Source organism: Rousettus aegyptiacus, unplaced genomic scaffold, assembly GCF_014176215.1.
Source record: "Rousettus aegyptiacus isolate mRouAeg1 unplaced genomic scaffold, mRouAeg1.p scaffold_m13_p_6, whole genome shotgun sequence".
Taxonomy (NCBI): Eukaryota; Metazoa; Chordata; class Mammalia; order Chiroptera; family Pteropodidae; genus Rousettus; species Rousettus aegyptiacus.
The window spans coordinates 59,616,687-59,629,391 of record NW_023416309.1 but is presented as its reverse complement, the minus strand read 5'-3'; the positions used below and the strand labels follow the sequence as shown (position 1 = coordinate 59,629,391).

General features: G+C 63.4%; 1 protein-coding gene across 1 annotated transcript in view; it reads left to right on the top strand.

The window, feature by feature from the left end:
• The window catches only part of TCERG1L (transcription elongation regulator 1 like), an 82,357-nt gene that overhangs the window by 15,179 nt on the left and 54,473 nt on the right, over positions 1 to 12,705 (top strand). The window contains exon 4 of the mRNA XM_036223581.1: positions 8,018 to 8,197. Coding sequence (XP_036079474.1) covers positions 8,018 to 8,197 — 180 coding nt within the window. The remainder of the gene's footprint in view (positions 1 to 8,017; positions 8,198 to 12,705) is intronic.

The window sequence follows — 12,705 nt, the reverse complement described above, 5'->3', positions numbered from 1 at the left end:
GCTTCTTCTTCATGCCGTTGACCATGAGAATGTGAGCCGGGGCTAGGCCGCCCCCGCGCCGTGACCTCCACGGGAGGGCCGCAGTGGGGTCCCGCCCCTCTGCCTCCCGAGGGGTGCTTGCTGGGTTTGGGCTTTAGCCACGCGTCACGTCTGGGGCGGGGCAGCGAGGTCGCGGCCTCGGCGTCTGCGTGAGTCTTGGGGAACAGCCTCCCACTTCCTCCTGGGGGCGTGAGCCGTGGGCCCCGGGACCGGCACAGGAGACAGCAGCTGTGTCCCTGACAACGGGTGTCCCCAGGGAGCAGCCATCCGCCTGGGCTGGTCCGTCCCCACCCAGGCCTGGGCCGGTGCTGGGTGGCAGGACAAGTCGGTCGAGCCAGTGACCCCTGGTCCTTCCTAGTCAAGAATCGGCCTGACCCGCTAGGAAAGGACACCATGACCTCACAGCTGTCCTCCACCTCACTGCTGAGCGGGGCGGCTGGGCCCAGCGATCTCCAGAGTCACGGGACACACAGAAACCTTTTGGGAGCCCGAGCTCACGTGGAGAGCTGGGGGACGCGGGGAGGTGCTCCGGGGGGCGGGGATGGGGGGAGCTGCCTTCTTGGAAGTCACATGCTCAGTCAGCCATTTCTTTGCCCACTTTAGTTATTTATTTGCTTTAAAAAAAAATAATTAAAAATTTTTAATCGCAGTCGTAGGACTTCTGTCCAGCTAGACTTCAGGTGACTCCCAGCTGCGGCTGTCTGCCGTTTAGCTGTGATTTTGCTCTGGCCGTGAGAGGCGGCGGGCACGGCAGGCCCGTACTGCGCCATCCCGAGCAGAAGCTTCCGGGACGCCTTCACATGGACTGTACTTTAAGGCGTCATTTCTATGAAAATTGGTTGTGTCCCCAGACCCAGTGGTAAATTATTCAGACATCAACTAAAATTGAGAGACTGCCTAGATAATGAAAAAATTAAATGAGATTTGTGTTTACCAACATCACTCATATCATTTTAAAGAACTAGGAATTTATGTCCTGATCATCATTTTTCCCTTGAATTTATGGGTGACTTTCCACAAAGTAATGAATCAATTTGTCGAAATATGACAATTCTAAGTCACAGATATACTCAATGGCTGTATTAGTGCCAAGATACTGTTGAGAAAATAACTAAGGAGATGCCAGAATTCATTACAACCGTGGGCATTAAAAAACGAATTAGGGGTGTTATTCCCTTACTTACTGTCTTCTTATTGGAAGTTTCCAGATGCCTGTTCTGGAGCAGCGTTCTCCAGAGGAGGCATAGTGTGAACACATGTTGCGGAATTCACAATTTTCTGATCTTCATATTGTCAGAAGCATAACGAGACAGGCGACATTAATTTTAATCATTTGTTTTATTTAGCCCGAACATGCAGACCATCGTCATTTCAACTTGTCACCCAGGTAAAACGATATTAATGAGCTCGCTACCTCGGGCGTCGGCGCGTCCTTGAAATCCAGTGTGTGCCAGGCCCGCCGCGTGCCAAGGCTCGATGGCCACATGTGGGTCCTCTCCCCCGCGTGGGGCCGGGCGGCGGGACGTGTGCTTGTGGAGATATCCACCTGTGCGTGTATGTTCGAGGGACTGCTCAGTGAGGAGCCTAGCAGAGCAGCTCAAAGAATTTCCCTAGCGCCCGTTCTGTGGGCATTCAAAGGTGGCCTGTCGCGCCTGTGACCGCCTAAGGATAGGGGTCTGTTTCGTTCTCTGTGACATATTTAAGAGGCGCGAGCTCAGGTGGCGTTTGCCACTCACTCACGGTGGCTTGCTTCTTTTACCTGGTGTCCTTGAGTTCTGCAGTAGTCACTTGTCGTTGTATGTGTGACCTCGGCAGCCCTGACCTGGTGAAGCTTTTCCCTAAAGAAGTTCTGCAGGGCGCCACTATCCCCGGACCAGACCCCTCCCACAAAGACCCAGCTCCTGCCCAGTCTAAGATCCCACAGACCCCGCTGCCCCCTCCTCGCAGCTGGCAGCCCCCGCGTCTGCCGCTGCAGACCTAAGGCAGAGGATTTTCTGGAAAGCGGGAGGAGGCGGAGCCCGCCGCCACTTCTGGCAAGAGCACCGGAGGTCTGGCCAGCACGGCTCTCAGCGGCGGCGGGGGGCCTCTGGACGGTTCGCCAGCTGCTGGGAACGTAGGCCGGCCCCGCTCGTCTGACCGGAAGGACCGGCCAGCTCGGCGGCCCACAGCACTTTCCTTAGAGTCGAATAAGGAATGCATCCCACGGGCCGCCCATCCCTTCCCAGGTTAGATGCCCGTGGTCCGGTGGCCAGCGGAGAGCCAGGCAGTGAGCCTGTAGGTGTCTTAGTACAGATGCCGCTAGAACTTTATTCCAACCAAAAGTGAGATTCGCGGCCTATAAGAAATAACTTCTGGCTGCTTTTGGTAAACATTGACTCCTCAGCTTGCCCTACCGTCATTTCTTGCCTTAAATATTTAGTATCAACGTCAGGCAGGTGAGAAGGTGCGCTCTGAGAGGGGACAGCCTATCGATCTTGTGTGCCACTGGGTCTCCCGGGCCCGGATAGGTTTCTCGTCTCTAACAAAGACTTTGCAAACATTAAATCAATAATCAATACCACAAGTACAGATTGGTCACCTACCGCGCGCCACGGCTGCTGTTTGTGTTGGGTGAAGAGCGGTAAACAGAGCAGGCCTGGACTTGTGCGGCCGCCGGCCTGACTGACGGTCTAGTTCACTTTGTTGACATTTTAGTGCGTCACTTGTATGAACAGATCACGGTACTTTCCAGGGGACATTTTCAGATAGGGAGACTGAGTCTTTCCGGCGTGACGGGTTTTTATAATGGAGGGCCACCAGGCCAGCCATGGTCCGGCCGTGATGTCCACACGAGGGCCCCGGTCGGTCTTGGGTTTTGAAAAGCACGTGCGGCTCAGCTGGAGATGGATCGGGTGGACAGGGCTGCCTTGCGTACGCTGCTCGGAGGTGACCCGGAAGCAGGACTCCTGTCCTCGACGTCACAGCGCGGACGCCGCAGACGCAGGTCCCTTGCCCAAGGCCCTGGGCTCCGAGCGGTGGGCTCAGGTGAAGGTGGGCTTAGGTGAAGGTGGGGTACCGGGAGACCCTGCGGAGCGGGAGGGGGCCAGGCAGCTGCTGCTGCACGGATGTTCACCATGTGACTGAGAAAAGGGACGTGCCTCCGATGGACATTAGCAGAGAGTGACCCTCCACGCGGCGGGGGCCTGGGGCGGGCCTCTGCACCCCCAGCCGGCTGTGCATCTGCGTGGCTGTCAGGGCTTCGTGGCCACAGGAGTCTTCGTGGTTCGGTGGCCGCGATTCCAAACCAGCCGCCATCTCCGGTGTGTCTTCCACGGCCTCAGAGCGCCCTCTGTCCTTGGCGGCCACCTCCCCCACCCTGGGGTGCAGGAGCGTGGTCCCTGCCCGGGGCCAGGTCTGCAGCGAGGGCCCCCCCGCGAGGACGCGGTCTCGCTCCGCCCCGCAACGCCTCGGCTCTGGCAGCTCTGACCCTGGCCTCACGCAGAGTGTCGGTTCCACAGGGACCGACGCCGCCTCGGCCCAGAGAAGAATTCCGTGTGGCACGTTTCAGCGGCAGATTCACAAGTGGGGAAAACTTTTCTGAAAATGTTCATTTCTGCAAATGTTCATTCTCAAATACGGAGCATTTTCGCTGGGGCCCGTAGCACGTGTTCCAGAGCCGGTGGGCCTGTGTCACAGCCAGGGGGACACATGTCACAGCCGGGGGCCCGCATCACAGCCGGGGGACGTGGGCTGGGCAGGCTGCTGCACTCCCTGCCTGGACGTACGGTTGAGGCCAGCTGGGATGGGCGCCTGGTCCCCACCCCACCCCCTATGCGAAGTGCCCACGAACGGCCACTCCGTCTGTGTCCGGGTCCCTTGCCGCCCCAGGCGCTGCGGTGGCAGAGAGGACACCGCGGTGGCTCCTCGAGTGCTTCCTGTCGGGAGAGAAACTGGCCAGGAAGTGGCCCTGGCCACAGTGCGGGGCTCCGGACGCCGCGGCGCCGGTCGGCCTGGTCGTGGCTTTACCTCTGGGCACACGGGAGACCGAGCCGGGCCGCGGCGCCTCCTTCAGAAAACAGCCGGAGTGACAAAGTCCACGAGGCGTGGAAGAGCAGGGGCCACCTCCTCGGGGAACGGCCCAAACGTGCGCGCGGTGACTTGTGCTGGCGCGTCACTTACACGGCGAAAGGCTCACCGGTCTCCCCGAGGGGAACGGGCGAGCGCTGGCCGGCGTCCTTGCTCCTGGGAGCTGTGTGGCCGGGCTGCGGACACGGCCGCTCAGAGGACTGGAGGGAAGCGGGGGCCTGTGCTCCTGACGCCGCCCCGCCGCCGGCCCCTCTGCACGTCAGACCACGTGTGCCGGCTGGAGACCCCTGACTCGTCCCCGCGAGGCCCGCTGCACTCGCACCACGCGCGCTTGAGTCACCGGCCTGATCACACCGGAATTAATTTTTGCAGAAATAATTACCAGTTGGTAGATATGTCGCCTGAAGGATTTCTACCAGAGCCGAAATCATTTGCTAAATAGACACAATAAACAAATGCTTGTTTATGCTTTCGAACGTGGGGCTCAGCGCAGCGAGCGCGGCAGCTGGCGGGCGCCCGGCGAGGGGCCCTCCGCGGCAGCAGACCCTGCGCGGCCCGGTGCTCGCCCCGCACGCTCTGCGTCTGCGCGCCCGAGACCCGGCGTCTGGCCCCGCGCGGTGCCCGGGGAGACAGACCCGGCTGCGGACGCCCCCGCCGCCCTCCGCCCAGATGCGGACGTTCAGGGTTAGCGTTTCATCGGCCCTGCAGCCCGCTGGCGGTTCTGGTCCCGACTCGGTGAAGGTGACTGTCCAGCGCCAGGGTGTCCTCCAGCAGAGCGGCCAGGGGCCTAGACCAGGACTGCGGCCCTCCCAGACCCCGGGGCCTGGACCAGGCCTGCGGGCCGCCCCCCCAGACCGCCTGCTCCCCAGTTCCCTGTGAGGAGCACCGGCAGAGACTGGTCCTCTGGGCCGGGAGCAGCTGCTCTCGCCCGGGGGGGATGAGAAGACCCTGGGGGGCATGAGGGCAGGCAGCGCCGCTGGACCCCGCGCGGGCACCCGGAACGGGCGCCCGCAATTGCACAGTGCCGAGCTAGCGTGCTCAGCCCGAGGGGAGGTGGATGGTGGCAGTCGTGACAAAAACGGCAGCGGAAGGCCGAGAGGGAGCACGCGGGTCGCGCCGCTGCTGGCCTCGGCTCCGCCTCTTTAAGGGACGCACATGGTTAATTACTGTTTTGCTTAAAACATTGATTTTTATAAGTAACCCGGATGGGATAGCATCTCTGGCTTATCTCTTAGCTGGCTTAGCGGTTTTTTTTTTTTTTTTTTTTTTTGGCTGGACCTGTTATCTCACTGTTATTTACTCAGCTCAGGGATTCCGTGCCGTCCTCTGGGGGAAGCGAGTTATGGTAATTATTTATCAGTCGACGCAATTTATCGAATGCCTGCTCCTCTTCCAAGAGTCAGCTCGAGAGGCTCCTCCTGGGAGCAGCTGGCGGCCCGAGCGGGGCTGGCTTCGAGCCCCGTCCCCCACCCCCTCCCCCGCCCCCCCGGCGGCTGCGGCGGCGGCGGGGCCGCGGCGCTTATCTGTTCTCATCCGCGTCTCCAGTTGCACTGTCTTCCAGTCCCCGGCCGCGTGCAGCCTGGCGAGCGGAGATGCCCGACGGGTGCCAGGCCACGGGGGGTTGGGGGGCGGGGGAACGGGACACGGCGCCAGCGGCGGCCCCGCCACACGGACCCTGCGTCATCACCGCCCCGCAGCGGGAGAAGCCGGCCCGCCTGCCCGCGCACACTCTGCTCCGCACCACGTGCTGCCCGTGAGTGCCTGCCCCCCCGCCCCAGGTCCCCGGATGCGAGGACCTGCCCCGCCCCAGGTAGCTGTTTCCACGACCAGCGCTCAGCGCCCCTCATTCAGCCTGCGCCTCCTCTTTCCAGCTCGCCCGCCGATTATGGAAACGCTCTTATCAGAGTGGGGCGTTAACTGGGCATCAGCTTTCCGTCTCCACTGGTCACGCGGTCGCTCTGCGGACTAACCGGGATGCTGCGTGCGTGCCTGGGACCAAAGGGCTGCCCGGCCCGGCGAGGGCCCTCGCGCTGCCGCGCAGACGGGGCTCGCTGCCTGGCGCTCCTTCCCACTCAACACACGGTGTTGCCGGCAGAATCACCTGGGGATGAAAACGCCCCCGCCCTCCCACCTACAAACGTGGCCTCTGCTTCTCTAAAACGCCGTTAGCGACTCTCTCGTTCGTTGCTGGACTGTCCACTTCCTCTGGAACCGCAGATTAGCTTCACCGGACAGGTTCACTGGGCGGCTCACTGCTGAGGCGGTCAAGGTTGGCACTGCCGCCCTCAGGGTGGGGACAGGGGGCGGCCCTTCTCCTGAGCGCGCGCGCCCGCCAACGGCCCTGGCTGCAGACGAGGGCTCAACCCCCGCGGAGACGCCCGCGGTGACGTGACCCCAAAGGGAGACGCCAAGGGGGAGAAGCCAAGTTAATAGGAAGCATTCGGGTATGACCTCACGGTGTGTGGCCTTTTACCAAACCGCCGCATTAAACCAACAGCGTGGCCAACACGCTCGCCCGGCTTTGCCCCGGGACGCCCGCCGGGGACGGTGAAGGCGGAGCGGACTTCCGTGCGCGCAGGTGCACGCAAGGCAGCAGCGCGGGCGATGGCCGCGGAAGTGACTGTGGCGAATTGGCGCGGCAGGCGCCACCTGGAACGCTGGCTGCGATGAACACCTGGCGTCGTTGGTAAGGGAAGTGTTTGTTTTGTGACACCTCAGCATACACCTTCCCGACAACCCTGGGGAAAGCCGGAACCCACCTGCCTGTTCTCAGTCCCCTCTCCTGGCGCTGCTTTCCTCCGTGGGGCCGTCAGCCTAGAGCATAGAGCCAGCAGACAGGGTGTCCCCCCGGGTGTGCCCCCACCTGGGGGGCGCGACCCCAAAGGCAGGCCGCCTGTGTGGCTCACCCCTCCGGCTCTGCGAGCTGGACACATGTGGAACCAAGCCACCCAGTGACACTTTGTCCTGCGAGACGGCAGTGACTCTGCAGGCGGCTTTCTGCCGACCACGTCGTGCGCTGTCCTGAGACCGAGTGTCCTTCTCGGATGTGGTTCTGCTGGCCGGTCGATGTCCCGTCGGGTGGACACGACCCGCCCCCCCCCACCCCCATCGCCTTGGCTGACGTTAGTTTCCACTGACGACCTTTGCCTGCACGCGCCAGGCCGGTGGGTGAGCCCCAGGAAGGGGGGCGCCAAACAGGAAAGTGTGACCCCTATCGAGGTTTCAAAATGTGTTTCTAAATCGTTTTCCAGCGCTAGGCGAACCGGATCCCCACCATCCATGTGAGCTGGTACCGAGGCCATATTGTTTAGAGCCGGAAATTATTTCAGAGATTGAGGACTCTATTTATCTATCTATCTATCTATCTATCTATCTATCTATCTATCTATCTATCTATCTTAAAAGCTTTATAGCAAAAGCAGAGAAAGTAAACGTTCTAATTCTTCCAACAATTCCGAAAAACGAAGAAACTAAAACACCCTGGATTCCGAGTTTGGAGCCCGAGCCCGGACCGGGAAGCCGCGCGCGCGGAGACGGGCGCAGGTCTCTGCCAGGCGCGCACGCGCGTCTCCAGGGTCCTCGTGGGCGGCCACGCCCGGCGACCGCGGGCCCCACCAGCTCCACCACGGTCTCTGCACGTGCGTGTGGCGCAGGCGCCGCTGCAAAGCCGCGTCCGCAGACCGTCGGCGGCGCCCCGCGGCGTGTCGCCCAGCGACGGGAGCGCGCCGAGCGCGCCGTCGCCGTTTGCGAGCTCATCGCGTGGGTTGGGGGGAACGGCATGCAGCAGGGCGTCCCGGGAAGGGGGCGCTGCTCTCGCCTCTGGGTGCTCGTGTGTCGCATAACGAAACGGCATCTGCCTCCGCGGCCGCCGGGCATCCCCGTGCTGACCTCCCGTCCCTCTTCCGTTCTGCAGGTGGTTGCCTCGGCGGCCTTAAGCCGGTCGTCGGCAGCCCCGCCATCGCCGTGGCGGCCGCGGCCGTGGTCTCCGTGGACCCCGAGGGACTCGGGGGCCTGTCGCCCTCCAGCGTGCAGCCCTGCCGCTTCCTGACGTTGGCACCCATCAGAATACCCCTGAGGACGGCCGCCTTCCCTGGTGAGCAAGGGCGCGGTGTTCCGACGCCTGGGGCTGGTCCGTGTGGGGCGCGAGGGGGGCACCGCCTGCGGCAGGCGGCGGCAGCCTGGCCGCGTGCGCGGCGGGCCCCGTGCGCAGCGGGCGGCGCAGCCGCGCCAGGCGGGTGGGGCGGGTTTGCGCACCGCCCGCTGCCCGAATGGGCTCCTGCTGCACAAGCTCATGTCACATCCACAGAGCCAAGTTACCGTTCTGTATGAAGCGTGAGACTTCCGTTAACTTTTTTTTTTTCTTTTTTTTTTGCTGCGGGGGGCGGGGCGGGGGGGGGGGGTTGGATGCAACCGACCGGGCACGGACGGGACGTTTGTGAGTTTCTTACGCAGTACGTTGAGGAAAATGGGGACATGGCCGAGTCAAGCGCAGAGTGCGGTGCTGGGACTTGGGCGGGCCCAGCCTGCCACCGAGGGAGGCCCACTGGGCTGGCCAACAGTTCTGAGCCCACGGGGTGGGGTCCTGCCTGCTCTGGAAGCCCACCAAAGCCCACACTGGGGACACGGGGCTCAGCTGGCCACAGGGGACCGTGAGCTCCTGACATGCTGGCCGTGGTCTTCCGAGAAGCCAGCAGGGCGGGGGCAGGGCTGGCGGGCGCCCTGGTGTCCGGAGCGGGGCCGAGGCGCGTGCTGGGCCTCCGGAGGGAGGCGGAGGGCCCGGCCCCTCAAAGGACCACGACTATCGTCCACACTTGTCCGCGGCTGCAGCGTGTCTCTCCGCGGCACCAGTGTGCAGCCTGGCGAGGCCACCTCGTGAACCCCCGAGGAAGCCCGTTCCTTACACGTCACAAAAGTGGCACTACTTTGGGATGGCACTTAGTAAGCACCTGAGTCTTGCGGGCTGGTACAGTTATTTTAGTTTGGGGTTTCCGCGTGGTATGATGAGACCCGAGCAGACATTCTGCGGGATTCTGACATGGGTTCTGTGCGGTGGTCAGGGCTCCCATTCTAACTCCAGCCTCGGTACCAAGAGACATCGCTGGAGTGTGATCGTGCGTGCATGCACATAGTGTGCGCACACACACTCACACTCACGCGCACGGTAGAAAGAGGAACGGACTAGCTTCTCGCAGCATGGGCAGTGTTTCCGGTTTGCTGACCTTGTGTCTGACCGGCCTGGCGCGGCCTCTCCACCACTGGACCTCCGGCGTCCATCTGTCTACATTGGGTTGATAAATCAGTCAGTAGAACATCGTATTCTCAAGAACAAAACCTTATTTCTTTCCACGTGTGAGCGAACATGCATTTAGGGAGTGATGGGGAGATAAATAAAACACAGATAATCTCCTACGTGGAACATAATTTGCAGCTATGTCAAGATTTGGGTGAAAATCCATCAGTCAATCCATTGACATTTACAAAGGATGACTTACTGTTTTTCAAGAAAATGGATCGTAGGAAGAACCAGACGCCACGTGGCGCAGGATGGCTTCATGTTCCGTGTGTCCCGTTGGATTATAAAGTGACGTGATAATCAGCCATCTTCCCATGTTTGTGGTTTACAAGGCTCTGTGGTCAGATCTGCTGTGATGAGCGTTCAGTTAGGGAATGACAAGCACGGACCCAAGCCGTGGGGCTTGTGAGCACCTGGTAGGCCGTCAGGACGGCTGGCCTGGGGGCGGGGCCGGGGTGGGGCTGGGGCGGGGCCAGGGCGGGGCCGGGGCGGGGTCCTGGCTTTTGCCCGGGAGCCTGTTGGATTCCAATGTGTCACCCTACAGTAGGGGTGGAGTTGAAATTCCTGCCGGAGGCTGGATCTGGACCACTGTCCCCAGCCCGCTGGGTGGCCTGAGGTCTACGGCCAATCCCAGGCATCGGTGGTGGGGCGGGGCCTGTGGGAGACAGGGCCACCCAGGGGTGCTGTCCCACCCCTCTCCCCTTGACCTCGGCAGAAGGCCTCAGAGTGAGGCTGGCCGGGCCGTGGTGACGGCCTCTGCACAACTCCGCCTCAGCACCTCTGGAAACCGAGGCGTGAGGGGCACGGCGGGCCACCAGGGCTGGCGTCTGTCCCCATCGGTGGCCCCACGAGTGAGACGCAGTGTGAGTGGAGAGCCGACTTTCCTGATGAACATTCTCGAAGGGGGTTCAGGCAGCCCGCTAGGACTGACACCCCTTAAAGCAGATGGGCTGGTGCGGGGCAGGCGGGGGAGGGGTTGGGGGGCCGTTCATGGGGAGACGCGGGCGGGAGGCGGGCGGCTGGCTGCGGTCCCCCCGTCCCCCGCAGCCGGGCCACCGAGTGGCCCCGCTCACTCCCGTCTGCTCCTTCACGCCTCAGCCTCTCGGGTTCGAGAAGCAATGCTTCCGGGGCCAAAGCGTCTCCACATCCTGCTCCTTTCCTGGCTTTGCAGGAGGACGTGGGGTGTATCCAGGGGGTGAGGCCTGGAGGGGACGCGATGGGAGCACAGGCCTGCTCCCCGGCTCTGGGGGACCCTGCGCCGGGAGGGGGGTGCCCGCCTTGGGGACAACGACGCAGGGCGCCCCGGCGCCCGCCCTGTCTGACGACACAGGAAGCGGCGCTCGTGTTGAGGGTGACGGTTGCTGTTTTTAAAGCTTGCCCCCCGTTTCGCGAGCGTTCGCGTGCAGAAGGCAGACGGCGAGGGGCAGCCCCGGCCGCCAGCAGAGCGATCGACTGACTCTCCGCGGCCGCCCCCCGGGCGCCGTCTGCCCAGGGAGCCATCTGCCAGCTGTTCTCTCACCCCCGGAGCTGCCGAGCGGCTCGGTGTGACACTTTGTCCTGCCGTGGAACAGCTGGGAAGTGACTGCTGCCCTTCTCCGTCGGTAACTTCCCAGCCAAGCGACATGACGAGTCGGGAAAGTCTCCGAGCCACAGTGCTAGCCCGCAGTCTTCCCCGGGGCTGTCACCGCCTCGTCAGAGAGCCCCGCGGATGCCGGACCAGGTTCTGTGGGAACGGCCCGGGCGTCCGGGGCGCGGTCTCCCCTCCCCTCCATCCGGGAAGGGCTCCCTCCTCCACCGCGTGTTGGGGACGCGGGACGGGGGATGGGGGACGACCTGCCCAGGAAGAAGGTTTCACTGCCATGTCACCTGCCACGGAGCCCAGCCTTCGACAGCTGTCAGCATGGATGGGGACATCATCGGAAGCTCAATGGAGAACAAGGCCACCTGCAAGGGACTTCGGAGAGTGTCCGTGCCCCATTCGCTGCGCCTGCTATGATCTGAATCTCCAGGAACCCAAACGTCACCCTGAAAAGGCCCCTGGACCCCACGCAGCCCATCCCGCTCCGTACAGCGGGGGGACAGAGGCGTGCCCCGTGAAGACAGTCTGGGGATGTCCCCATGCGAGGGCGGGCGAGGCTGGGACACAGTGCCCTTCCCAAGGGCCTCGCTGGCCTCGTCACCTCCGTTGGAGTGGTCGGGAGTGATGGCCAGGCTTCGGTCACCGCCCCCGGTTTGGTCACAAACACAGGTGCCCGGGGAGCTGCGTCCACGGCTCTTCACGGAAGAAATAAAGCTAAACAGGAGCCAGAAGAACGGCCCGCTGCCCGGGCCAGGGCCGAGCGCCCGCCGCCCGCCGCGGAAGCGACCCTGCGTGTCGGGGACTCGCGGACCCTGGGCTTCGGGCAGCCGCTGCTGCGGCCCCGCGCAGGGCTCAGGGTCGCCGCAGTCAAGGGCTGCCGAGCTGCTGTTCCCCCGTGTTCTCTTCATCGGGATGGTGCATCTCCGGAGGTGGTGACGACCTGCTCGGGGTAGGGGACGTGCTGGCCAGCGCACAGAGACACCCCGAAGCTCACTGACTGTGGTCTCTCGTCCTGCCCCGCATGTGATAAATCAACGGGCCGCCCGCTTCCCTGAGCACCTCCCTGTCCCCGGGGTGCGGCTGGTTCCGAGTGCCCGCTGTGAGCAGAGGACGGGGCCTCCTCCCTCAGGGGGCTCCCCGGGGTGGGGGACTCGCCTCCTGGACCGGGTCAGCCCCAGCCCTGCCGGAGCCACCCAGGTGCCGTGGTCCCGGACTGTCCCCTTCTGAGCGCCCGCAGAAGCAGATGGTGACACAGACTTGCCGTGTGACAGTGGGGTGTGACAGCGTGGGGCCCCTCAGGGGCAGAGGGCCTGCTGGCCTGCGTGGGCCCCGGGCGCTGTGTATGTCCCTTTATTTCAATCCCAGGAGCTCCTCCCTGGGTCACGGTCACCCCGCCCAGTGGACGGGACGTTCCCGGCGACAGCTGCTGGCCGTGGTCGGGTCGCTCGCCAGCTCTCATCGTCCCCCTGAAACAGGCTGGACAGAGCCCGGTCAGCTCCCAGCCGGCCGCCTGGGCGCTCCCGGGGCAGGGCCAAGGCCCTGAGTGCCAGCTCGCCGTCCCCGAGCGCCGGCTGCGCTTCCCGGCCAGCGGCAGGGAGCGGGCGCTGCCGAAGCGGACTGGCTCCGGGTCCCCGTGTCCCGGACATGGCCCTGTGTGCACGAGGAGACGACCCCGCCTCCTGAGCGGTCGACGAGGCATCTCCGGCTGCCGCCCCGGGGCGCCGGCGAG